The following is a 26,442-nucleotide window of genomic DNA, read 5'->3' as shown; positions in this document are numbered from 1 at the left end:
ATATAATAAGGTTCTTAACAATTGATAATCTGTACAAAAAAATAGAGCATGTGCATAACAAAAAAGGATTATATAAAAGTGTTTTGTGAAAGAACAAAGTCACTCAACAAAAGGAAAAAATTGTATATATGGTGTTTAATAAATTTATGAATGGATCCTTTTAGAGTGGAATTTTCTTAGCAATAATACATACAAGATTACATAACTAGAATGAAAGATGAAGCAGCTCACATTGTGCCTAGTGTTTTACTGCCTTTATTGATAAAACCAAAGGATCTATTCTCCAAAGGAAACATCAGACATAGAAAAGAAAGTAAACATAACATAGTCAATAAACTTCAAGTAAGTAGCAGAGATATTAATTGAAATTGGATTTTTTTCACTTTTCATTTAGATATATAGTTTGAGAGCCAAATAAATGTATCACATTGCAGGGGTTCTCACCGTAGGGAGTAACTGTATGACTAATATTATTCTTCTATCATTTATCACTAGTCTCATTAAATGTATTACCACAAATACCAAATAAGTAGGGGTATATTTAAGTTTTAGTGAACTGACATGTACCTATGACATGTTAAAATACATATTTTTTGCTTTACTCTTAAAAATGTTTTAAATGGCTCAAATTGGAAACTTAAGATTTAATGTTTAACATGTTTTTTCATTCGAATGACCTAACTATTGAGCTTGGGATTTGTAGAATAGGAAAAGTACAGGACAAACCTCATTTTTAAATTTTCCTAATATCCAAGAAATGTCTCAACGTATTTTTTTACTTGCAATCTCTTTTTCCACTTATTTATTTTTTCCAGTCCTCAGAAATAATCTGTTCTGCAAGGCATGACAGCTGACGTGATAGACTGCCTGTTATAAAAAGATATATTTAGATAAATTTTTAAAGTACATATTTTTAAATTTGTCCCTTAAAGTCAGAGGAAGTGGATAATTCCAATGAGAACAAATTGTGATTTCAATAATATTACAGTTGTATTCAACTGGTGCTGGCTTCTGGTGATAATAATAAAAAAAGTGCATGCATATTTCTTTATCATGTAACATGCCTTCATTAAGTATGATAAATCGATTTTAAATAAACCAACTTTCATTTTTTTAGGAAGTTTCCAGTCTTCCCTCAACTACCTAATAATGGGAAACTAAGAAATGCTAACTATAATTATAAACATTTCTATAATTTTTAAGCAAATGTTTGGAAGCAGATATTCATCAACATAATTAATTCATGAAAAAATAAAGGTATATCAAAATGGTGTCCCTACTTATTTTGCAAAGTAGTTTTCTCTCAAACTTTTGTCTTTCATATTTTCCTAGTTAAAAATCTCTTCACATTATATGTTGTAGTTCAGGGATTCAAAAGAAACCTGAATAAATTTTTGTAAACAAGTGGTGTGAAATCATTTTATTTACAAAGCTAAAAATTAATTTGCCAATATTTAAATTCTTATTGGAGTAAGGAAAATGATGTTTGTACTTTATGATAAACCAATAATTCTCTTGCTGACATTGTAGTGGTATGTGGCTTAATATATTAATTTGAAAGTAATGACATTGAAGTCACTTTACTTTTTAAATTTATAGCCAAATTTTGACCATACATAATGTTGGAGCTCATAATTGCTGGCTAAGAACTAAACATTAGCAGATAAACTTCTTTACAAATGAAGAAAAATTTATAAGAGAAACTTGAGAATTTTTAGGCCAAGTATAACAAGTAACTCATCACTCTTCAGAGTTCTCCTCTTCAGCATGTTTTCTTAAAAGAACGAATTCATAATTAATTCTAATGTTATTTATAGTATAGGTATTCAATAATTGAAGGAAAACTTTCTCAGTACTAAGAGATCCTAGATATAACTCCAGTTATATTTAAAATGTTTAATATGTAACTAAAACTGTTATATACCAAAAGAGAAAAATTATCTTTTATCTAATGATTTAATAAGAAGATTGAAAATATATATTTTTAAGTCTACCTTTTTAGTTCTTCAAGCTGTGATTAGTCAGTTTTTCCTCTTGTGATGGTTTATGCATGCATTTACCACATCTCCTTGGACTCCTGCCATACCTAACCAATACATCAATAGTGTACTGAAAAAAACGGAAAGCACCTTGACAAGGCTATAGAAAGAAAAGTGGCACAGAGCAGTGGTCAAGCCGAAGAATTTCACACATGGAGCCAGGTGCAGTGGGAAACTGAAAAAGCTTATGTGGTTCTCTGTGCAGCTGCCTTGGTGCTTAAAGCCCTTCTGTGCACAAGACTGGTGACTGCACATGGCTTAGAAAGGAGAGAAAGCAAGAAGGGAGGAAAGAGAAAGAACAGAAAAGAAAACTATTCATAAAAGAATAAACAGAAGCCATATCCAAATAAATAAATATGAAGTAACACTAACACAGGAAAAGAAAAGTAAGAAAATAAAGGAAAAGGAAGTTTGAGCAGGTGAAGCTCTAAGCTAAAGAGTGTCGGTACTGTCGTTGGGATGAACTACAAACTGCAAGGAAGAATTCAGAATTTTTTTATCTTTCCAAGATTATTTTCCTTGATAATTTAATTTCCCCTGATAATTTAATTTCCCCATTTAATATGCACTTAAGTGGGGTTTGCTTATTAGTGTGATATTATGGCTTTTTAAAATTTGCTTAACCTGAAAACAGAAGGGTTATAAATGGTATTACCGAAATTTGTGAACTTGGAAGATCATTATTACCTGGCTTTACCAACAAATAAAACAGATGTATTTGTGAAATGGGCTTAACTTTTTAAAACAACATTCAAGCTACTGACTGTGGGATGTATAATACATAACATCAGTATGGGCTGAAAAAAGTCATTAAATAAATGCATTTTAATTTTCTGTATTTAGGACTTAAACTTTAAAAAGAAAACACTTAAAATCATTCTTACAATAAAATTAGACATATTAATTCTGGTTGTGATTCAACACACAAAGGTACAATTACTTAGTACAAGTGCTTTATTAAAACTAAAACGGCTTTTAGTGTGCCTAGTATGTTGTGGCTGCCCTGTAACTACTAATGAAATACATAAATGGATTGGTAATTCTGTAATTGATACTTTTACATGCTCAAGAGCTTAGGGATCAGAGAACATTTACCATTTTGATAAAGAAAAAGAAAAACTGACTTCTTCAAAATGTTTTTCAGTGAATACTTTACATTTTAATATTCCTCTAAATGCTTTGACATCTCAAATAATTTGAAAGAAACATTACCAAAATGGAAATACTGAGTGCCTTTGCAATAAAATAGCTAGTGGGAAGACATCAATAAGAATGTATTCCCATCTATCTTGCAAATTTAGCCCTTTCTGCAGATGTTTATTGTTTTCCCGTTCTTTGGTTAGGTTATTATGGCTCATTATGTCTAAGGGACTAAACTAATTGAAATGTTCTTTGAGATTGGAGTGCTACAGAAAAACCAAAAGGGGGTGGGTGGGAAAGAAGAAAACTGCATCCAAAAAACATGTAGCAGATATTCATTTTTTTCTCTCAGACACCTTGTTTTAAAAGGCTTGCAGTTAAGTTGGAAACTGCAAAGAAAGGCTAGAAATGGACCATTCGGAAGGTATAGTTTTTTTAAAGATGACAATAAATCATATACCATATATAGGGCAAAAATGAAAGGGACTTTGTACTTGCACATAAACTTCTGGCAAGATCTGATTTGTTGTCAGGTTCCCAGACACTAAATAGATGCTCTGTTCACTTAGCGTGACGGCCCGCAAGGGGCAGGGACCTCCGGGGATTCTTGGCAGTTCTCAAGTCTCATTAGGTCTGCATATTAATGACTTGCAGCGATATAAAGAGACCCTTGAGCAGCCTTTTTCCCCTTCATCCTGCCTGGGTTTCCCAAGGCTAAGGCAGCCTCAGACACAGCACACATTGGCCAAGTCAGAGGCTTGTAGCAACCTCTGCTGCCAGGCCACCATGGGGTGTACACTGCCCTTTGACACACTGCCTCCGCCCTGTTCAGAGGTCACCCAAGTGTGTTCAGGAATGGATGCTCTCGAGGACTAATGTCACCTTAAAAATAAGACCCCATCACTCTAGGCTAGTATTATTAACCAAAATCAAGATTAAATCTCAAGCAAGCTGTGTGGACTCCAGAGATTGTTCAATGAAGAATATTTTTTAGACATTGCAAAAATCGACTAGCCTTTCTATTTCCTTGTGTGCCAAATAAACACAAAATTAGGAGAAAAAAGTTTACACTTCAACAAGCACCCTTCAGAGGTGAAATCCAATGAAGTAAACAGAAAACCAGAAATTTGTGAAATTTTCATTTTAAAAAAAACATTTTTCATTTATTTTGGGATTAGTCATTAGAACTAATATAAAACTTAAAGGTTGAACTTATTTAGAGAAAATTAAAGCACAATACAGTGAACAAAAATATTATATTGCAATTCTCATCAGTAACTATCAGTCCACATATAAAGATACTCAGAGTCAACTCTTAACAGAACACAAACCCTATGGAAAATACAAGAAAAACTAAGATGCTTCAAAGAACACACATTACACATGTTTACTTGTGTCCTGAAGCTCAAAGACTCAAGATTGGAAACCCTATTTTCAACCCACCATGAGTTACAGTCAGTTTTCCTTCTCTCAGTCAATACTTTGGTGGATCACAAAGTGCATTACTATGGAATTAAGAAATTTGGATACTAGACCCCAATCGTCCATTTATCTTCTGTGACCTTGTAGAGGTCAATCAATTTCATTTATTTTCAGAGACCTTACCCATAAATAAGTCTAATAATACCCTAATTAACTGAAGACTGGGGACCCGACCAGATGAATGATCTATGGTTTTCTGTATGCAATATAATTCCACTAAAGAACATTACAAATGAAAGATGTTCCACAATCATTTCCTGATTTCACCTATCCAAGGCAATTTTACATTTTTATACTCCTCTTTGAGCACACAACAACATAAGATGACATCATCTTTCTGACAGAATTAAACTGACAGAAAGTTACCTAGGACACCATCTTTTCTAGATTCATTTTAAAAAAGAAAAAAAAAAAAAAACTATCAAAGTCAGCACTTAGATTGCCCTTTGATCACACTTACCAGCTGATTGACCGCGGTTGGTGGCATCATGATCACTATCTCCCTGTTCACTGTCTCCATGACCACTGTCCTTAGAGCTTACTATATCAGCTTCTTGGAATGCAGAACTAGAAGTACAAAAATGCCAATATTAGAATAAAAAAGGTGAAGAAACAGAAAACATTCTTCTGCCACCACATGGTCACAGATGTGTGCTGCAGATTCACAGACCTCTCAGTTGGCTTTATTTCTGCATAAAGCTAGTTTTCATAACCTAAGCCTGCCTCTTTGAAAATTGATCATGGTCAACTTAAATACTTAAGATGTGCAAAGTTTAACCATTTTTCTATGATTGGACTAAAGTATATATTTATATCTCATTCATAAAACAGATGTAAATATACATCTAAATGTTATGAAAACTATCATAAGCCACGTAAGCCATGTACACTGACAAAAATATCTTGTGATTTGTATATAAATGAAATATACTCCTATAAAAATGTGTAGTATAGGAAAGAGTATCATCAACATTTTTGTCCTGCCTGAATTTAAAATACTTTGTATACTTTATACTTTAATATCAAATAATATACCTACTTTATACATTTTACTAGGTAGTAAATTGTCCACACACCATGCTAGGGCAAGAAAGGGTCCATACCTGTTAACTCGGCGAGGTCTGTCAACTAGATAGCTGAGCTCTGCTCGCTGGTGTTTAGTCTAGGAAAAAAAAATAAATAAATCAAGAGCATTTGAATGCTAAGAGTTTAACTTACAGTCTGCATTTGAGGTTAGAAACAACATCTAGTTTAAGAAATTGTGTATACTTTTATGAATTTCTAAGCTTTTCTAAGACCTCAGCCTACTGATTGCTGCCTAAGTCCAGGGGAGATAAACAGAGACGTTTGAGTCCAAATTTCTTTCTGTCAGCTGTAAAGGTTTAAAAAAATATTGGCCAACTTTAGATGTGTTCTTTTAAAGAGAGAATGGAATTGTCCTCATAGTTAGGGCTCATGAACTATTTTGTCTCTAACAGAGTCAACCTAGTTATACTCTGGTCTCTCCTTCAGTGGCCTAAAATGTGTTTGGGTGCATACTGGTTGACACGTAAAAAAACAAAAAAACAAAAAAAAAAAAAACAAACAAAAAAAAAACAGCACGCTCAATAAGCAAAAAGTTTGGATGTTTTATGGAATTATTTTGTTGTTTATTTTCAAAATGTGCTTTAGATACAAATGAGCTGTACAAATATATTCATGAAAGTCAATGAGTAATATCTGACTCAAATAAATAAATTAAGGAGCTGCCAAGGAGTTCAAAATCCTGCCCACCCCCCCTCAACCTTCTCCCCCTCCAAAGACCCTCTGCATTGTTCTCCCAGCCTCCACCACCCACACACCTTTTCCGGTCCAAACTTGTACATAAACCAACTCCATTCTCCCCATCGCCCACCATCCAACTTTGCCACTTCTCTAGCTCTTAAAAAGAAGTCAGAATTGACAAGCCAAATTCTTTGATGAAGAAAGCCAAAAGTAGTGATATATCAAAAACAGTGGCAAGAAAATGATTATTAACCAAAAGTTATTTAAAACAATTGTTGAAGCTTTCTTTTACTTTATTTACTCTTACAGGGGTTTGTGCCAAAGCAACTTCATTCAAATTCACACTGTGTGGGCGTTCAGCTTCAAGAGCGTCTGTAAATGCTGTCCAGAGCAGAACTGAAGGCTTTTTTTTTTTTTTTTTTTTCAACCCGAGTTCAGAGGATAAGGATCTGATAACTTGTTCACTAAACCATGCATTCGAGTTTAGACAACTGGGTAAAGTCAAGCAATCTATAGCTTACTTGTACACGCGACTGAAAGCAGCGATAAACAAAGCAAAATAGAATCAACTTTATTAACGTCTGGGACAGATGCGAAGAGAAAAAGACCTTTGCCAGTGCTAGCAAGCCCCTCCCCCACATTTTCCTCTCCCTTCGCGCAGTTTCCCAAACATCCCCAGGTTTCCAAGAAGGGAAGGGGCCGACAGAGGGTTAAGATTTTAAAGGAAACATGGGAAAGAGAGGGAGGGAGTTTCAAGGTGGCAAAGCACCAAGAGGGAGGGAATGAAAATAAATGTGGAGGGTGGAGCGCAGAGAATTAGGAACAACGCGAAAGTTGGGTTACACACGAAGGGGTGGGAGGAGGTAACCCCACATCCACGACTCCCACAACGATACAAATAAGCTAATATCCGAAAAATAAATACATAGTGCACCAGAGATACAGGGGCCGGGCTAGAGGAGGCTTTCGGATGGAGGAGATGAGAGATGGTGGTCCTTTCGCTTCAGCCTTACCTCGTTGGACAAAATGCTTCCATTGGAGATGATGTCTGGTTGCTGGTCGGTGTAACCGGTGACGATGGCCCCACAAGGATTGTGCTCAGTGTCCGTACTCCGAGAAGGGCTGCAAGGCTTAAGGAACATCAGGTCGGTCTTAGCGGACTCTGGGGTCAGGCAGACCTGGTAGCAGTAATTCTGGTTGTGGTGGTGGGAGCCAAAGGCCCCGGACTCCTCCACGGGCACCTGGGCAGGGTTACTTGGAACATTGGAGCTCTGCACCAGCATTATGTCCGACTTGCTGAGTTTCTTCTTGCGTGCCCGGGCTTGGCGGCCACAGCAGGTGGAACCCCCGCCGCCGCAGCAGCAGCAGCAGAGGCAGCAGTCGCTGGCCAGACACGTGTAGATGTTGAGCTTTTTCTCTTTTTGGCAACGTACAGCCAGCACGATCATGGCCAGCAGGAAAATGAAGGACACCGAACCCAGTGCGATGATGAGGATGAGGGTGAGGTCTAGCGACGTTTCTCCGCTGCCGGAGCGGCTGGGGCGCTGATGCTCCCCGGACCCGCCGCCTCCGCCCCCGCCCCCGCCCTGGGGTTCCACCGCGCCATCCACGAGCTGAACCACCAGGGTGGCAGTGGAGGACAGGGGCGGCTGCCCGTGGTCGCGTACCTCGATCACCAGCTCATAAGGCCGCTGGGGGTCGCGCTTGGTTGGAACCCGGCGCGCTGTGCGGAGCTCCCCGGTGCGCCAGTCCATGCGGAAGAGGTTCATTTCGTTGCCCCGCACGATGCTATAGGTGAGGCGGGCGTTCTCGCCGTCGTCCGCGTCCACCGCCGCCACGCGAGTGAGCAGGTAACCCGGCTCCGCCGAGCGGGGCAGCACCTCGCGGGCTGGAGTCCCGTTGCGCCCCGGTAGGGGCGCCACGATGGCAGGGGCGTTGTCGTTCTGATCCACTATGAGGATGTTGACGGTGGCGTTGCCCGCCAGCGCCTGGGGGCTGCCCGCGTCCCGGGCTTCCACCTGAAAGCTGAAGTCCTTAAGCTGCTCGTAGTCGAAAGATCGCAGAGCATACAAGTAGCCATTCTCGGAGTTGATGGACACGTAGGTGAAGACGCTCATGCCCTGGATCTGACACTCGAGGATAGAGTAGGCTAGCTGGGCATTGGCCCCCTCGTCGCGGTCAGTGGCGCTCACCGCGTAGATGTAGGCGCCTGGCACGTTGTTTTCGGTCACATACACGTCGTAGACCGGCTGGCTGAAGCGCGGTGCGTTGTCGTTCACATCCGACACTTGGACCTGGATGGACTTACTGGTGGAGAGCGCCGGCTCGCCCCGGTCCCGGGCCACCACCGTAAGGGTGTAGGAGTCTCCTGCCTCTCGGTCCAGGGGGGCCTCGGTCACGATGGTATAGTAATTTTTGAAGGAAGACTTGAGGCGGAAGGGCACGTCCCCCAGCAGCTCGCACTGCACCTGCCCATTCTCCTCGGAGTCGCGGTCGGTCACGCTGAACAGAGCTACCACTGTGCCTGGCGCCGCGCCCTCGCTCACCGCCTCCTTCACGGTGCTGAAGCTGATCTCCGGCGCGTTGTCGTTAGCATCCAGCACTCGCACCAGCACCTTGCAGTGCGCAGGCACGGCGTTGGGGCCCAGGTCCTTGGCTTGTACATATACCTGGTACACGGGGCTCTCTTCATAGTCCAGTTCACCGCTCACCTCTAGCCGGCCGGTGCGCGGCGAGAGTCCGAAGAGCTCCCGAGCCCTGGGAGAAATGTGGCTGCTGAAGGAGTACACGACCTCACCGTTCTGGCCCTCGTCGGGGTCCGTGGCATTGAGCTGGATCACTAGCGTGCCGGGGGGCGAGTTCTCTGGTAGGGACACAGTGTAGACGGGTTGGTCGAAAGCGGGCACATTGTCGTTGGAGTCTAGCACTCGGATGGTGAGTAGGGCCGTGCCGGTGCGCTGCTGCTGGGGGGGCAGGCCTGCTCCCCCGGCGCCTCCCCCTCCTTCTCCTCCTCCCCCTCCTCCTCCCCCGTCCACCGCGGTCAGCACGTAGCGGTGCACCGCTTGCTGCTCTCGGTCCAGTGGCTTCTCTAGCACCAGCTCAGCGAATCTGTTGCCATCTCCCTGGGTCTGCACGTCCAGGGAGAAGTAGCTGTTGGGGGTGATCTCGTAGTCGCGCAAGGAGTTGGTGCCCACGTCTGGGTCGAATGCGCTCTCCAAAGGGAAGCGGGTGCCCGGCGTGGCGCTCTCAGAGATTTCCACAGTCAGGTCTGGCTCCGGGAAAGAGGGAGGATTGTCATTTATGTCCAGCACCTCAATCTCCACCCGGAACAGCTCCAGGGGGTTCTCCAGGAAGACCTCCAGGTGCAGGACGCAGGAGGGGCTCTGCTTGCAGATTTGCTCGCGGTCGATCTTCTCATTCACGTACAGCACCCCAGTCTCCAGGTTGAGGTCTAAGTAAGGGGTCCGTGAGTTGGCCACCGTCTGAAACCCGCGAGCTGAAAGTTTTGTAATGTCCAAGCCCAGATCTTCAGCGATATTCCCCACGAAAGTGCCATGTTCCTGCTCCTCCTGTACGGTGTAGTGAAGCTGGGAAAAGACTCCTTCCACCATCCAGAGCAAGGCAAAGAATAATAGCACAATCATCTCCAAAAGGAAAGGAAGCAGCTTCCCAGTAGCTAGTCAGCCACCCAATCACCTCCCCCACCACCACGAAAAAAAAAAAATCTCAAAAAGAAAATACAAATAAAAGTGTGTTACGTGGGGGGTTCCTGTGGCTTTCGGTTTTTAAAAATCTTATTCTTTTTGCTTCATTTTAAAGCTTCCCCCAATCCAGTCTAATTTTTCAATCTTAGCGCAGGAAGGGTGACAGACGTCCCCTTTCCTCATCTGTAATCTTCCTACTAACCAATTAATAAAATAATGATAATACAATAGTCAGCGTCCTTTATTCCGACAGTCTTGGCGCAACGCGGCGCTGGCAAATCCCAAGGAGGAAATTTCGATATTTCAAGACTGTCCTCGGTTTGTCTTCTTGCTGATGGGAGGAGAATGAGGAGGAGGAAAAAGAGGAGGAGGAGGAAGATGAAGAGGAAGAGGAGAAGGAAGGAGAGATGCTGCTGGCACCGCTGAACATGCCTCTTAATATCAACGGCTGGCTAATGCAGGAGAGCTTAAAAACAGCGAGAAAATTTTGTGCCGGAAAAACACAGAACGGCTCTGCAGCATAAAACTTTCATTCTCTTCATTTCTCCGGCTGGATGTTCTTCTTGACATTTTTTTTTTTTCCTCTTTCGCTCTATTTGTATTTTCTGGTTTTCACAGTCTTCTCTCCCTCTGTCCTCATCTCCACCGTCACTTGCCTCTCCGTAAATATAATGAGCAATTTTCTTTTCTGCTGTTTCCTTCCCAAGGCTCTTTGCCTCTAACCTGTCTCTTTTCTTTCAGTCCTTCCTTCCTCCAGCTTCAGCCTCAAAGCCTGTGATCTCGGCTGGCAGTTTCTGAGCTCCGAGCGCTCGGCTTCTCTGTTTTTGCGCAGCGCCCTCATTCTGCCAACCAATGGTCGAGGAGCACCACCCACTGAGCAAATGCTTATTGGTCAAACCGGCCGTCAAATAGGCACGTCACTAGGCAGCCAGTCCGGGCGGGACACAACCCGCGCCCGGGCTGCTCGGGTTGAGTGTGAGTGTGAGAGAGAGAACAGCCCGGCAGGTCCCGAGGCGCTGGCTGGGGACTCTGCCGCGGAAAGTTCCCTAGTCCCCAGGCGCAGGTAATGGGAAGGGAGTAGAGAGGTTCCCCTGTTTGCATCAGCAAATGCGAAAACATAATAGCAACAGCTGCGGTGTTATCTCCGAGGAGCGGGATTTCCAATGATGCTAACATTCTTTTTCCTTTAAGGTATTTTCCCTGTTACTACTGATCATGGAAAAAATCACCGAGAAGGAAAAAGTTGCACAAGGGCCACTAATTGGCAGGGGTTGCCCAATTAAGGGACTGTAGCAGAGATTGGCAGGACGTTTAAAGAGTGAATATTATGTAGCATGTGTCGATCTAAACCTGAGGGTCTGAAGCGATCCTGTGGAAAGGAACGAAATGGTTGGAATGGGGTACCGAGGTGGGTCCTAAAAAGCGGAGGGATTTTGGAATGACAGCTTCTATAGACGTGCTTCCGCGTTAGACGTGCTTCTTGCCTCCCTAAATGCATATCCACAAAATTTTTAACAAATAGATTAATTTATTTGGGGGCATGGATTTGAGCCGAAAGTGCATTGATTAAAGACTGAAGAGTTTCATTTGAGCTACTGACTAACTACGAGTCCGCCATCCAAACGCCTGGCTCCTGGGCAAGGTTCAGAGCACCACCCGGCGCTGCAAGGTTCTTACGATATCCCTGCGCCTGGTCTGGCCAAGTGCCACGCAGCGACCAGGAGCGCGGGCTATTTTCTGCCCTATTTTTTTTTTTTTTTTTTTTCTCTTTTGACATTGGAGATCTCTCCCCGCCCCCATGCTGGACCGGGTACCAATTTTTGCCCTGCCTGGGATCAGCTCTCCGGTGTGATCGCGGGGCTGCTGCGTAGGCGGGCAGGGCGGTGAGCTGGTGCGGTACACACGCGGGGCCTCGAGTGTGCACCGCTGCGGGTATCTGCAAACACGTTTGCACGTCACGGTGCTCGCCTTCATCCTCCCTGGCCCTGTGCTCGGTTCTATGTAAGCCCCAGCCCAACCTCCCCTGAGTTCCGAAGGACTCGCTTGACCAGCTCTGAGTGCCTACTCCCGAGGCTCGGGGCAACGCGGCGCATCCGCACACCCAGTTCTTGTGAAGTTAAAATACAGCGCGAACTCTTCAATGCTGGAGAGTGGATTGAATGCCAATTCTCCAAGGAAAGATATACAAATATATTTTATATTCATTAACGGGTTGCTCACAGGGAATGGGTTGTTTATTCACCAAAGCAGCCCCTGTTCAGTTTCCTTCTCCTGCCACAGGATGGGAAGATTCCCTAGCGGCTTTCTGCTAATGAATGACCCAAGAGTAACACCACCACAATCTGCGGGAAATGGTGAGTCGTTTCCGACCCCGAGGTATGTTGCCATTTTCTCCAGGCAGGGAGTTAAAGAGCGGGAGCGTCCACGGGCGTGCTTGTAGACTGAGGCATCCTCCCGAGTCCCGCGAGTTCCTGCTGCCGCCCCGCTCCCCTCCCCCCTCCAGTTGGCTCTTTCAGGGAGATGGGTCCTGCTTTTGAACGGTTAGAAGGAAAGGATGCCAGCAAAAATGGCTAATCCTTTTCCAGCTGCAGTAAATTGACGACTGGCCAAAGCCAAGCGAAAACCGCTGCAGTTAAAATGATTTTAGCATCACGTCTGCGGCCGGGAATGGAGCGGCACTGTATAAAAGGACCTGTGGATCAATGAAAAGGAGATTATAGTGTATCTGAATATTAATACGGTATTCTATCTCTACTTATCACCCCTTCCCCCTTTTCTTTTTCTTCAGATCTGCAGGGTTGAAATGAAATGTTTTGAGCTCTTCAAGCTGACTCATCAGAATCCAGGAGCCTAGTAAAAATGATGGTAATTTTCTAATGTGTTCATTTGTACGTATGGAAACACATGTGTGTGTGCGCGCGCGTGTGCGCGCGTGTTTACGTGTGAGAGGCATGCGGCTGAATGACAATGCAGATCCAGAATTGGGGAGATAGGTTTTCTGCTTCCGAAATGTATTTGAAGTTTAAGCAGACTTAGGCGTTTGCTGAAAGCCAGAGAGGTTCCAGAGGTGGAGCTGAGAACGTGGAGAGATGGCCAGATTTCCCTGTAAATAATCACTACATCCACTGTAACACTTGAGCTGCATTTTTTTTTTTTTTTTTTTTTGGTAGCAGATGTGTTTGAATGGGAACTCTCTCCGCAAACGTGGGTTACAAGCGCCTCCTAGCGGCAAAAGCAGCGTAGGGCAAGCCAGATAATTCTGCTTTGGAGCCCTGGTTCTGCAGGGCTCGCCTGTTGGGGGCTCTACCGGATTTCTTGGGTCAACAAGGCCGGTGTCCGCGCTAGCGACGCCAGGCCTGGGTCCTCCAGAGATCTATCCTCAATGACTTCTAGTCTCCGCGGCGCCGACCCGGGACCAGAGGGGTGACGATGGGGTGTTCTGGGCAGAATAGAACCGCGCCCGGCCCTCCGCCCTTCGCGAGGCGACTCCTTCCAAGGACAATTGCAAGATCATTTTGTTTGGAGCCAACATTTGGACTTTGGCATTAATAGCTTTCTGCATCTTTACCCTGGAACCATTAAAATAACTCCACCCTCTCACCCAAGAAACAAAGCAACACTTTAAAATTGCCTTCTTAAAATGCCTTTTAAACTGACAGGTTTACTTTCTAGCTTGCTATGGCAATTAGGCAGATCCCCCCACTCCCTTTTGCTTTTTCACTCTCTCTCCCGTGGACCCCAGAATTTAGCGAGGTCATTATTACATGTGCAGCAGCCTAGATGACGAGGTTGACGATCTCTGAAGTGAAGAGTTTCAGGTATATTCTGCGTTCTTGGACTCCCCATAACAGGAGTGGGAAGGGAAAAGCAAATTTAGTGTACATAATCCACCCTCAGTCCCTCTCCAAGCCCCAGGAGCGCCAGCTGTCTGAGCTACGAGGAACTGCATCCCTGAACAGAGGGGAAGGTTTTATCATTGGAGGGAGATTATAAACTTCTGGGTTCATAAGTCTTGGTTTATATGTGATAGCGATAACACACATTTGTCTTTTCATTGCGCTCTGAGTGCAGCAGAAATAATGGGTCGCTAAGGATTCTTGAAGTGCGTTTTACAAACTTTGAAACAGATTTCAAAGCGATTGTTTTCTTCCCTAGTCTTTGCTGGAAAGGGCTGGAGAGAAACCAGTTTGTTAACCCCCCTTTGGATAAATGAGTGTTTGTGTTGACTTAAATTAATGCAAAAGCAATTTGTTTCTAAATCCTCTTATTATCGCAATGTGCTAGGAGATTTGAGAGAAAATATCTTTAAAAAAAAGAATTAAAAGAAATAATGATTTATCGATAAGGAGTGTTTCAGATGCCAGACTGAACCAGGATTGAGCAAGGTGGTTTCTGTCACTTGTCATTTCCAGTAAGCACAGCCCAAAGTTCAAGGCAAAGGACCCAGACTGCTTGCATGTTTTGTGGTAACCATGAAATCTGTTTCTTTGTGGTAATCTGACCTAACTTAAAAAGTAGGAAAGCAAGGCTTTGGAACTAGTGCCATGGACACTTTTATTCTTTGTTTATCTTTAGTAAACAGTGAATACTGACTGGAAATTCTGCAAAAGATTTATAGCTTATGCTATTGTAAGTACTCAAGTATTTCTAGTTACTGTGGTGTAATGTTTTGAACTCAACAGAGAATAAACCAGTCCTTGTTCTTGGAACTGAGAATACTAGATATTCCATTAAGCACCATTATCTTGATACTCAGAGTAGAAATATGCCTCTTCATTTTGTTTAACCTGGCTGATATTGGTGTGGCTTCACCTTTCAGTGTCTTTTTAGTTATCAGACAGGGCCAGCATTTTGTTAAACTCTAAACAGTGAATTAAAAGCACTGAATGAGCTGAAGCAGCCCTCTAATGCAAAATGACAAATTGCACTTAAGCAATACATGAACAAGAAAATGATTTATGGATTTTTACAATGGCCCAAGCAAATGAAAGCAACATGAATTATACATCCTAATGCTCAGGATATCATTTTCTAATAATACTGTTTCAGGGCAGATACTATACTCTCCTCCTTTCTATAAAAAAATTGATCAATAAGAGAATATTTTAAAATAAGGCAATGACTTTTGACACTGATTGAAAATATACATATATATAGTTTGATACATATTGTTTGATACTGATTTGAATGTGTGTGTATGTATATATATTATATACATATATGTATGTGTGTGTGTATGTATGTGTATATACATATATATCTTTCTCTCTGGGATTTGGGAGTGGGTGCATAATGAAAATGGAACATACATTCTTCTTGCCCACTGCTTTACATATTATGTCTTTTGGTAGCAAACAGATTTTTTAAAACTTCTGCTGTCCCACATCATCTTTCAGAATGCAAATAAATAGACCTGATTCAGTATGACAATCTTTATTGCCTCATGACCTCTTTTTCTGAAAATCATAATGCATTACCTCATCTTACCCTTTTCTTTCATTGCTTTGGAAATTGAAAAATCTTATTTCTCCAAAATGTCTCTAACCTCTTCATATTTGTTTTACCCTATCTTTTTTTAGAATATTGTTTTATTTTTAGTATATTAGAGACACACTTGGGTTAATAAAAAGGTTAATGCACCTAAGTGTTTTTTTTTCTTTTTGTCTTAGTAGACAAAATAGATCCTGCAGACTTTCATAAGTTACAGAGAAAAAAAAATCAATCAGAAATAATGTTGATATGATATCTATGTTTTGAATTGGAAAAATACAAAAATCTAGTTACCTCTGAATTATGAAGAGCATTTTTATTTAACCATCTGTGGCTTCTAGAGTGGGTGTATTTTTTGGAGACATGTGCAATTTTAAGTGGGTAGTGCCTTTTCTGTGTTGCTTACTCAACAATGGGAAACTGCTAATCACCCAGAGCCCTCTAGAGTCACATTATTGGGCTTCATCTTAATTACTCATTTTTATTAAAAAGAGTAAGAAACAACATACTGAATACTAGTTTTTGCTTTTGACAGCATTAATAACCACTCTTACTGAAAGATTGCTGAAATCAATGATGTGATTAGGATTGTAAATAAGAACTACAAGACAGACATTTAAAAACCAGCTGCTTCACTAACAGGGAGATGTGTGGGTTTACTGATGGGCCCCTAGGCAGAAAACGAAGCTTCGAACATTGAGATAGATATAGAACAATTTCAAAAATTAATTGCAAGTTCTGATTAAGTTCTTATGAGTAAGAGAGAAGTTATCCTGAAAAAGCTCTTATTTTTTTCCTTCCCCAGTGGTTTTACTTATTTGACAGTGATACCAAGCTAGCATAGTACTTCTTTCTCTCTGGAAGTGCAAATTATTTTCTTAAGAGACATCCTTGATTTTATAAATACAGAATGAAATTACCCGAATTGTGATTGAGGTTATAAGCCACACAACTGTATTCTAAAGAGTTTTAAAATACTACTGGAGATGGGCACTATAGAAAGAATATTGAACACATGCTGAAAGTTTTATTAGTAATTAGAATTAGAGTAGTAAGTCAGAACAAATAATAAAACATACTTTGATTAAAAATTACTTTCGGTTTTACTTCCTGGTTAGTATAATACTTTGCATGAAAAACTAGATTTCCATGATGTCTTATTTAAATGGACTTGCAGTACCATATTCTATAATGTTTTATTTTATTGAAATATTTCATATTTTTAGGTGAAAGTAACTAATGACTTTCATCAGCTATTGAGTGCCAAGAATTTTTTTTTATGTTATATTATTTGTTCTTCCCTCTCTCTGTAGGTATTATTACCCCAACATTGTAGATAACACCAGAAAGCATGTTTAGAATTCAAGTTCACATCCAGGTCTTTTGCTGCTGGTGTCCTAGCACATTTTACTATTCCATATTTCTGCAATCTAGCCCAGTTGAAAATAAGGCAAAAAGTGGGCTAGTTTAGACATAAGTTTCGTCCAAATTTTGTACTGACAGGAATGCTTATTTTATCCCAGTCATAAGAAGCATGGAGTTGAGTCATGAAGAATTCATAAAAACATTTGAGGTGACCTTCATGGTGGCACAAGCCTGTAATCCCAGTAGCTGGGGAGGCCAATGTAGGATTGCAAATTCATGGCCAGTCTCAGCAATTTATGGAAACCGTGTCTCAAAATAAAAAATAGAAAGGACTGGTGACATGGCTCAATGGTTAAGTGCCCCTGGGTTCAATCTTGGTACTTAAAAACCAAAACAAACAAAAAAGAAAAATGTTTGAGTTCTTTTTTCTTTTTCTTTCTTTCTTTCTTTCTTTCTTTTTTTTTTTTAGATGTGTTTTGTTTTGTTTTCAATCAGGGTACCAAAGATTGAATATATTTTCCTGCAAGAGAGTGAGATTATAAACAGCCTTCTCTTTTCCATGCAGAAGTGCCTGACATGGGAATCATAGATTTTAATGAAGGAACGTGGAAATTAATAAAACATATATGTCTAAGCAGCAGAGCCTCTGCTTCATTCCTGAAAATCACCACATGGATCCGCCATTCCAGAAGGTTTGCCTGCTCTCTTTGTTCATAAGAGGTTATAAAAGTAAGGTATAAACAGGAAGTGGATTCACTTCGAACAATGAAAATAATGTTTATTTTGTATGCATTTCTCAAGTGCTTTTTTAAAATGGGAAATATGTTTTGTTAGGTGAAATCCAACTATCACTTTATACTAATTTCGTCATCAATGTTGCTTTGAAAAATTGTTTTAATTAATTAAATTTACTTGAAATTTTTTAAAAAATTAAATCATTAGATTTATTTGTACCAAAGGAAAAATTTGAAACAACTTAGAAGTAATTTTAAATTTGGAGAGAAATAATCAAAAGAAAATAATCATAGTATCATTTTTACTTACTGTAAGTAAAATTGTTTTAATATTTTGGTAGTAAGAACTGAAAAAAAAATCTTATTTTTTCTAGCTGTATATGCAGTAATCCAAGTTATGTAATGAGGGCTCTGTGGGTAAATTATAACATCTTTCTCATTTCTGATGACCCTCAACTGTGGCAGAAGATGACTTGGTAAATTATAAAGATCATAAACTTTAGAATTTAAATTGAATTGGGCTGAATTCCTTGCTTTTCCAGATATTTGAACTTGGCCAAATTATTTAACTTATTTGAAACCCGGTTAAAAAGTGACAGACACTCTAAACATCTGTTAAAATATGATGGTATATTTACCTCGTTGAATCATTGTGAGGCTTAAACTACAATGATAAATATGTAAAATGATAGATGTAAAATTTTTAGCCCATAGTGAATGTTAACTCCTAGTACATTTAAGATGTTTTGAATGGGATAGACTTAATCAATTGACATTGATTTTCATGTTTTTTGTTCCTTTATGCAATACACATTATTTACTAAACTGGTATAAAAATAATTTTACATAGTTCCCATTATAATTTATAATACAAATTTTAATATTATATGCATATATTAAATGAAGAAGACTAATTTTGTACAAGCTTAAAACCATAAAAATCCAATTATGAGATTTTTTTTTTTTTTTTTTTTTTTTTTTGCAGTGCTGGGGATCAAACCCAGGACCTTGTGCACGCAAGGCAAGCACTCTACCAACTGAGCTATCTCCCGAGTTCCAAGTTATGATGTTTTTCCATAGTCATGTTTTAACACTTCTATTTGCTTCCTTCCCAAAATTTTAAATTCTAAGTTCAAATTTATATGATAAAATGATAGGCAGATACAGTTTAAAAATCATTTTGATAGGAAGACAGTTCTTGAATTTTAAAACATCATTTTCTTATTTCTAGGTTTCTCAAAATTTGGGGAACAACAGACTTGTGATGATTATTTATTTTCTTCTAACTTTTTAACATAGTATCTTAACATATGATACTCCATTCAGGCCAGTTTTCAATATTAAAGACAAATTGGTGAAAAGTCCACATTTATAATAGCATGAGTTCATCAGAATGTCCAGAATGAGCACCAAGTCTCAATAGTTTTTGACTCTGTCTTCAACCTCCTCCTTCTTGCTAGTTCTGCCTAGTACTGCTTTTATTTGCATTTTATTTCTTTTTAAATTTTTTTTTTAGTTGTAGATACACACAATGCCTTTATTTTATTCATTTATTTTTATGTGGGGCTAAGGATTGAACCCAGTACCTCACATGTGCTAGGCAAGCCCTCTACCAGCAAGCTAAAACCCAGCTCTTTATTTGCATTTTCTATAGTAACTTTTTACAACTTGAGAATCCAAAACTTCTGGAAACATGCACTGGTGCTGATGTGATGGGAACCTGGCCACAGGAATACTGAAAGAATGGGGGAAAAAATGCAAAAACATGAATGTGTTTCTCAGCAATTTCATAATCAATTGTATAAGAAATGTGAATATATGCAAAGGTATCATAGGTTCATTAACAACATCAAGAAATAGTTTAACATACATAATGACTATGAATAATAAATACATGGAGAGTCAAGAAAAGGCTGGAATGAGGTAAATTAAGCAACAATTTCTAGAGAAGAGAAATTTTTATTACAATTTTAAGGACAGAAGTGGCACACATTGGTGAGAAGAAATTATCTGAAGCAGGTTAGAGAGATCTGCACCATAAAGAAGTAAACCTGGGGATGAAAACAAGGTTTTGGTAAAGATCTGGCAAATAATTTCACTTAAGACCAGTGTGCTGCCTTTGACCCATTCTTAAATCTATAATTTCAGCCAGTCTCCATTTTTCTTTTGATTCTCCCCACCTCCTAAGCTCAATTTGACTCAACGTAAGGTCAGAGGAGATGGGTGAGACCCTCATTCAGCATTTGTATATGAAAAATGGTTTTGGTATGTTTTGGGCTAATAGCCGATGTTTAGTCTTGGAATTCTGTCAAAATCTAATGTTGCTTATTCTTCATCATATTTGAGAAAGTTGACTGTTGTTAATTTAATAGTAAAGGGCTGATTGCCGAGTTTCTAAAAAGTTTTTTTTTTTAATCCTTATCTAATCAGACTACTTGCCCAAATAAATATTTAGCAGTAACACATTTACATTCTGCTGGACAGGACAAGAGCTAGAAGTACTGGTTAAACCCAAGGAATCTAACTAGCATTCAGGGGAGTGGTTGCATTTTTGACCGACTTGTAGGCTCTGTATCTAGTACTTAATAAAGATGTGCTAAGTGGGTGAATACTGGACTCTTTAACTTTTGGATATTGTTAATTGTAACAGATATTTCTTGTATAAAAATAGCTAGTATATACTAGATATTTCTAGTACAAAAACTCAATTCCAAAAACTATGTTTAATGATGTATACTCAGTATGTCCATGAAAGCTTACATAAACTGGAAAATTTCACTGTACTTTACTAATCCTGTGTTTAAAACACTTGATGCATCTCTCCAAACATCCACTAGTCAACAGCATGTATCATTTTATGATTTTCTTTTGTTTTCTAATTTTTTTTGTACTTCATATACACTATGTTGAATGTTTAAATATGAACGAGCAGGTACAGTAGCCACTATTCTGATTGCTTTATCTTCTTGTAAGATCATGATAACATGCTAATAATGAATCCCCTGAGATTAGAATGTCAGCTGTTTAGAGTAAATGTGGCTGAAACCACAGGGCATTTGATGCCTTAGGTGGAATCAGGAAATATCATGATTTTGAAATATGTTGCAGAGCTAAAAATAAATGTTGGTTGATTTGGTAGATTTAAAGTGATGTCTGAAATTGCAAGCCAGAAGAGACAGACTCTAGCCTCTCATTCTGTACTCTTCATCCTCCTGAAATGGAGATATTTAAATTCAATAAGGGGTTACTGGCCACCATTGTGTATTTTCGATTCCCCCCGCCCCCAGGGTGGACGACTACTAACATTGCTTATTTGTAGTTTAGGTAGTGTGAAGTTTGGAAGTACTTACCTCTGCAATTCAACTAGTGATCTTTTTATACACACCACCTCAAGAGTAGTCCTGGGAAGCTTTTCACAGGTTAAGTTGGGTTTGTTGGCAAGAGTGAAAGGGTTTAAGTGGCAATGTAAAACACATGCATCTCACACACATATGCATGCCTTAGGAAAAAGAGGCATTGCAGTTAACTATGCTTTTGAATTTAAGAAAATATAAAGAGCTTTTTGGAAGAAAATCAATCTCACAGAGTCAGATGATACCATGTGTAGAAGTTTCCTTGGTTTACAGAGAACTTGCACATGCTGGAGAAAAGGAAGACTTGGTTTGCTAGTTTACCAATATGTAACAAAGGATTCTAGATGGTTCTGAGTATTAGATAAAATTGTAAAACCATGGGAAAACTAGGTATACATGTATCGAATATTTATATCACTCTAGGTATGTTTCTTAAAACAACACTTAAACTTGTACTTTTCAGGGCTGCTCCCAGTGGCAGGAGCAAACAAAACAATACATCAACAACAAAAAACCAACCGGGAAATACCTGAAGGATATCAGAAGTGGCAAGGTTTTCTGGTGATAGGAGACACTGTCTTCTCTTGGCAGTTACTCCCTCCTGCCTAGCCCTTTTCACTACTGATGGTGGCAACTGATGGAAATTCCAGAAAGGGAAACTGAGGTTTGAAAATTTTGGACCATCTCTCTTAAAATGTAAGCCCCTTTTATCATGGGTGTGGGAGTGGAGGATTTAGATGGTTCGCCTTTTAATATATTCTGCCTTAGGAAGATTTTTTAAAAATATTCTGGCTTTTGGTCTTGGGATTCCAAAGAATCTATCAAGACTTTTCATTTGAAGATATTTAATGATAAAGTAGTTTTCCGATTCTAAGGGGAGAGCAATTTTTTGGAATTCTGAGATCTGTTACTTCTAGCACACATAGATGGTTTTGACACGTTCTCTACTGGTTAGAAAGCTGTTAGTGTATTTTTAATGGTTATTTCGTACTGAAATTCACATTACAATTTTCCAAAAGTTTTTTGTTTGCTTCTTCATTTATTTGTGTATTAGTATACTGGTCTTCATGTGATTAAATATGTTTTTCTAGAATTAAAACATAAGATTATGTTCATCTCAGAAAGGCAAAGAATGAATATTCCGCCTAGAGCACATGATTTATTTATTTTAAAATGTCTACTGACCTCTATCATTATTCTTTTTAAGAGTATGTCAGAATTAAGCTATGTCAAGATGGAAAAATTCATTACAATTTTAAAATGAGAGCTTCTCTACCAAAAAAAAAAAAAAAGCATTAAAACAAAATAAAATGTTCCTCTCCTTCCCCCTAAAAGTTAGTAGTTTGAGTTTAACTGGCAATGTCATGATTTTGTAGTGTTTTTGTATCTAAACTGAAAGCATGCTTGGGAGCATGAGATCTGATTCCTAGGTTGCAGATTACAAGAACACTTCTATTTCCTAGACACCATACATATGAAGAAGAGTTTTGAATGTAAAGGTCAATATATAATAAGTGTTAGTTTTATTTTAAGCTTAATAATTGTGAATAAAATGAATAAAGGAAAAAATAAAGAAGACTGGTATTTAAGAGCATGTTTTTAAATAATACTGTATTTATTGTCTTAAATTGCTGGTGTTCACCCTGTCCCTGCTCAAATTGTGCTGTATCAGGAATGTTTGTGAATTTCCTCCTTTATCTGAGGTGTTATATTTCAGTGAATTGTAGGTGGCAGTATACACAGCTAAATTCTGTGTTTTACAGCAGGTAGATGGAATATTTCTGAATTGGTTAACTATTTCATTTCGTTTTATTTCTTTCTCGGTGCTGGAGATGAACCCAGGGCCTCACATGTGTCTCCTGAAATAGTTATTATTTCCTCATGGTAAAAACACACAAAATCCTTTCTTCTAGCTTTTGGAAATATGTACTACATTACTGAATTTGTGTTTGCACACATTCATGCTGACCAGTTGTTTTGGACCATTTGGTCATTAACACAAGCAGTTTGAGAGTGAGCATCTTTTCATCTGAACTAATGCTGTACCTAAACCTGCCATCTTCTCCCTGGATATTGCACCGTAGAATGTATTTTTAAGGCTAGTTCCCTACAATATGGAGACGGTGGCAAAAGGATTGCAAGTTTGAGGCCAGTCTCAGCAAATTAATGCGACCTTGTCTCAGAATACAATGTAAAGGACTGGCGGTGTGACTTAGTGGTAGAGGGTTCCTGGGTTCAATCTCCAGTACCTACCCCCCCAACATGTCTTTTTAAACATACTAGTTGGTTGAGATTTCAATCTTTCTCATTACTCATGCTTTGGTTCAATTAAAAAAAAAATCAATATCTTCACAGAAATGTGGATATTCTAGTATAATTACACCTGACTTCTTTTGCATATTTGGCTATAGTCTAGGAAAATAATCATTTAGGTTGTGCCTGCATGAACTTATATAATAATCTAGATATCAAAACCTTTACTTTTATGAACTTATGTTTCTATAATGAAGAATAAATCTAACAACTTGAAACTTCAGTTTAAAATGAATAATGCAAAATTGTTGGCTTTCTTGATTGATTACTATATTCATTCAACAAATATGTATATTGAACTAGGACTCTGTGCCAAGATGCTTAGAATTTATTAATGAACAAGGCTTATGCTTTCATTGTGTGTGTGTGTGTGTGTGTGTGTGTGTGTATGTACAGACAGATAATAAGGAATGAGTATATGCCCTAGATAAAACCCCGAGTGTACTAGATGTTGAAAAGCACTGTGAAGAATAAAGCCTAGATCAGGTTAAGGGGATCTTTTACTTTAAAATTAAGTACTTCCTCCAAGTTTGTGAGGATTGTAGAAGACCATCACAAGGTCAGGTGGGTGTTAGTAGTGACTGTGGTTTCTATATGAAGGGAAGGGGAAGATGCAAAAGACAGCTCTTCTTCTTTAAGACTTCCTTTGGGAGTTGCTTTAAAGTTGATTTCTCATTAGCCACTAAATTGAATGTTTTCCCTCTAGGCATTTTGCCCCAAACACTAAATTAGTGGGAGAACCACTAAAACAACTCTGTCTCACTGATGGCAAGAAGGCTTCTGAAGTAAAGCACGTCTGGTTGTAGAGGAGGTTTTCATTTTTTGATAGTTTGTCTTTTAATTTTGGCAGTAACAAAAGTTAATATTTAAGAATGTGTGGGCTGGGATGTTGAGTCCTTGCTGGAGATCTTGGAGATCTTTGAGTAATTCCTTGTTTACCTTAACAAAACTGTCATTATCCACAGGGAGTGGCCAACCAATGACATGAATGCAGAGACATTAAAAGCAAAAATAAATCTAGTTAGTGTTATTTGGACACATGAATTCCCCTCAGAAACTGCAGACAGTGAACCGTGTCAAACTCAAGTACTCTAAGAACATGCCTCCATTGATCAGCCTTTGCACAAAACCCTGATTTGTAGTTGGGGAGGAATGTAAATGTTTAATGATGCTGAATGTCAACGTGATGGGCCCTTTGGAATGTGCTCTGTAGCTTTGCTCTCTGGGACATGTATACCTTATAAGGTTTTTCTCAATTCATTCAGTTTTATGGTTAGATAGGCAGTAGCCTTAGATCACGTCAAGGTCTCTTCTTGTGTGAAATCTCTAATTACAAAATGCTTACTTGTAGTGCTGTGGAGAATTTTGTCCTGCTGAAAGATCATTACTTAACCAGCATTCCTATCACCCAAGCTGACTTCTTTATTGACTTACAATCTTCATGCACATATTTAGTCACATATTAAGAAAAATGAAATATGCACCTATATATTTGAGGTGTTGCACTAGGCGCTTGCAGACGTTTTTGTCTGGGTAAAAGCATCCTCCTAGGCTGTGGTAAGAAGATAGCACTAGTGTAGTAGGTGCGCCATCTCTGAACCGCCATTTAGTTCTTTGTAGGTTCAGCTGTACATAGATAAAAAAAGAAAGGTGTCTGATAGTATGTAAGTACTAGTATCACTAGGTGCATTATAAACAGAAATCAGCACCGATTCAGTGAGGAGCTACATTTATGATATTCACAAAGATAACAGTGATAAAAATTTAACTTGTGTATACTCCTTTTAATAAGGCAGGGATATTTTTCTGCATTTCAGAATGATTTCAACACAGTGGTCCACATTTATATAATAACAAATACACCGATAATATTAATCTTAATAATCTGTGAAGTCCCTCATTATTTTTAAGACTCCTTTTGTAAGAAAACTGTTTTCTATGCATTATCTTATTTATAGACTTTGTAGACATGTCGCTGCAGATTGTATTTACTGTATTTTAAAAGATTCGCTCCATGTATATTTAACTTACAGATTTATGACGCCTGGTTTGCTACAAGACTGTTTTTAATAAAAAAAAAATTTACTTATAGATTTATCATGCAATGAATATATTTTTAATTATACTATTTTCTAAATATTTGCAGAATTACATTTGAATCATTCTTTCCTCTGTGCATAATGAGCTTTACATTAGTAAAATGTATATGGAATTATCTTATATACATTTACTCGTAAATGTTATATTTCTAACTTAATTTCACCACATAAAGTTGGAACCATGTGTTTTAGTTTCTGTGGAAAGATTGTTAAATTTCATGTAGTATCTTTCTGGGAGAAATGAAAGTAATTAAGAAGCACAGTGTTACCTATTTAATTAGCCTATTTGTATCCTCAGAAGAATCCTCAGTTGTGAAAAGTGGGAGAGAGCTTGCCCTTGGCTAATTGAATCAGGATTTTTTTTTTTTTCCTTTTACTCGTTTACATTTCTCCCTATGTATTTGGTCTAGTTTTGTTAGCTCCAAAATGACTCAACAGAAAATTGCGGATCACATGCCTACGACTTATAAATCTGTGGTCATCTGTGGCCAATATCAACCCCATTGTTGTTACAAAACAAAAACACAAACTACAAAAAACATATGATTTTTCAAAAAAGACATTCAAATATGAAGATATATCACAGCGACATTTAAGAGTTAAGGATTTAATTAATGTCTTGGCTCTGATTGAACAGTTCAAAATTGAGATTCAGGCCCGCTTAATCTTTCTTTCCTGTGCATACTGCTAAAGCACAGGTGTGGGGGTCTTGATTTACATGTGGCTCCTGCCTTCTCCAGATAATTGTAGTATTTACTGAAATGAACTTTACCTTTTCGGCTTAATATTCTTTGAAAGGCAAGTCCCAGTTTGGAAGCCAGTGAATAAAAGGCATCATGCTTTTAATTACTTTTGAAAAGAACCTAATCTTTCCTCTTTGAATACTCTAAATTAGATTAAACTTTTCTGGGGAGAAACAAAGCAGAGGGGAGTAGCCAGAGGAGAAGTGTTTTGAAGCC

The 26,442-nt window shown here is 39.0% G+C and overlaps 1 protein-coding gene and 1 long non-coding RNA gene across 3 annotated transcripts in view; one reads left to right on the top strand and one right to left on the bottom strand.

Annotated features, from left to right (window-relative positions):
- Pcdh10 (protocadherin 10) overlaps positions 1-10,902 on the bottom strand; it is a 56,866-nt gene extending 45,964 nt beyond the window's left edge. For both annotated transcript variants that reach the window (XM_047567520.1, XM_047567521.1), the window contains exons 1-3: positions 7,439-10,902; positions 5,765-5,823; positions 5,122-5,228 (exon numbers count right to left, since the gene is read on the bottom strand). In XM_047567520.1, coding sequence (XP_047423476.1) covers positions 5,122-5,228; positions 5,765-5,823; positions 7,439-10,069 — 2,797 coding nt within the window. In that variant the 5' untranslated portion in view covers positions 10,070-10,902. The remainder of the gene's footprint in view (positions 1-5,121; positions 5,229-5,764; positions 5,824-7,438) is intronic.
- Positions 10,903-12,414: 1,512 nt separating this feature from the next.
- LOC124994136 (uncharacterized) lies at positions 12,415-17,645 on the top strand. The gene is made up of 3 exons (XR_007110455.1): positions 12,415-12,483; positions 12,918-12,994; positions 17,550-17,645. It is a non-coding gene; the product is annotated as an uncharacterized LOC124994136 (long non-coding RNA).
- The last annotated feature ends 8,797 nt before the right edge of the window (positions 17,646-26,442 follow it).

This window comes from Sciurus carolinensis, chromosome 10 (assembly GCF_902686445.1).
Source record: "Sciurus carolinensis chromosome 10, mSciCar1.2, whole genome shotgun sequence".
Lineage (NCBI taxonomy): Eukaryota > Metazoa > Chordata > Mammalia > Rodentia > Sciuridae > Sciurus > Sciurus carolinensis.
Note: the sequence above shows the minus strand (reverse complement) of the source record. Positions and strands in the feature narration are given on the sequence as shown.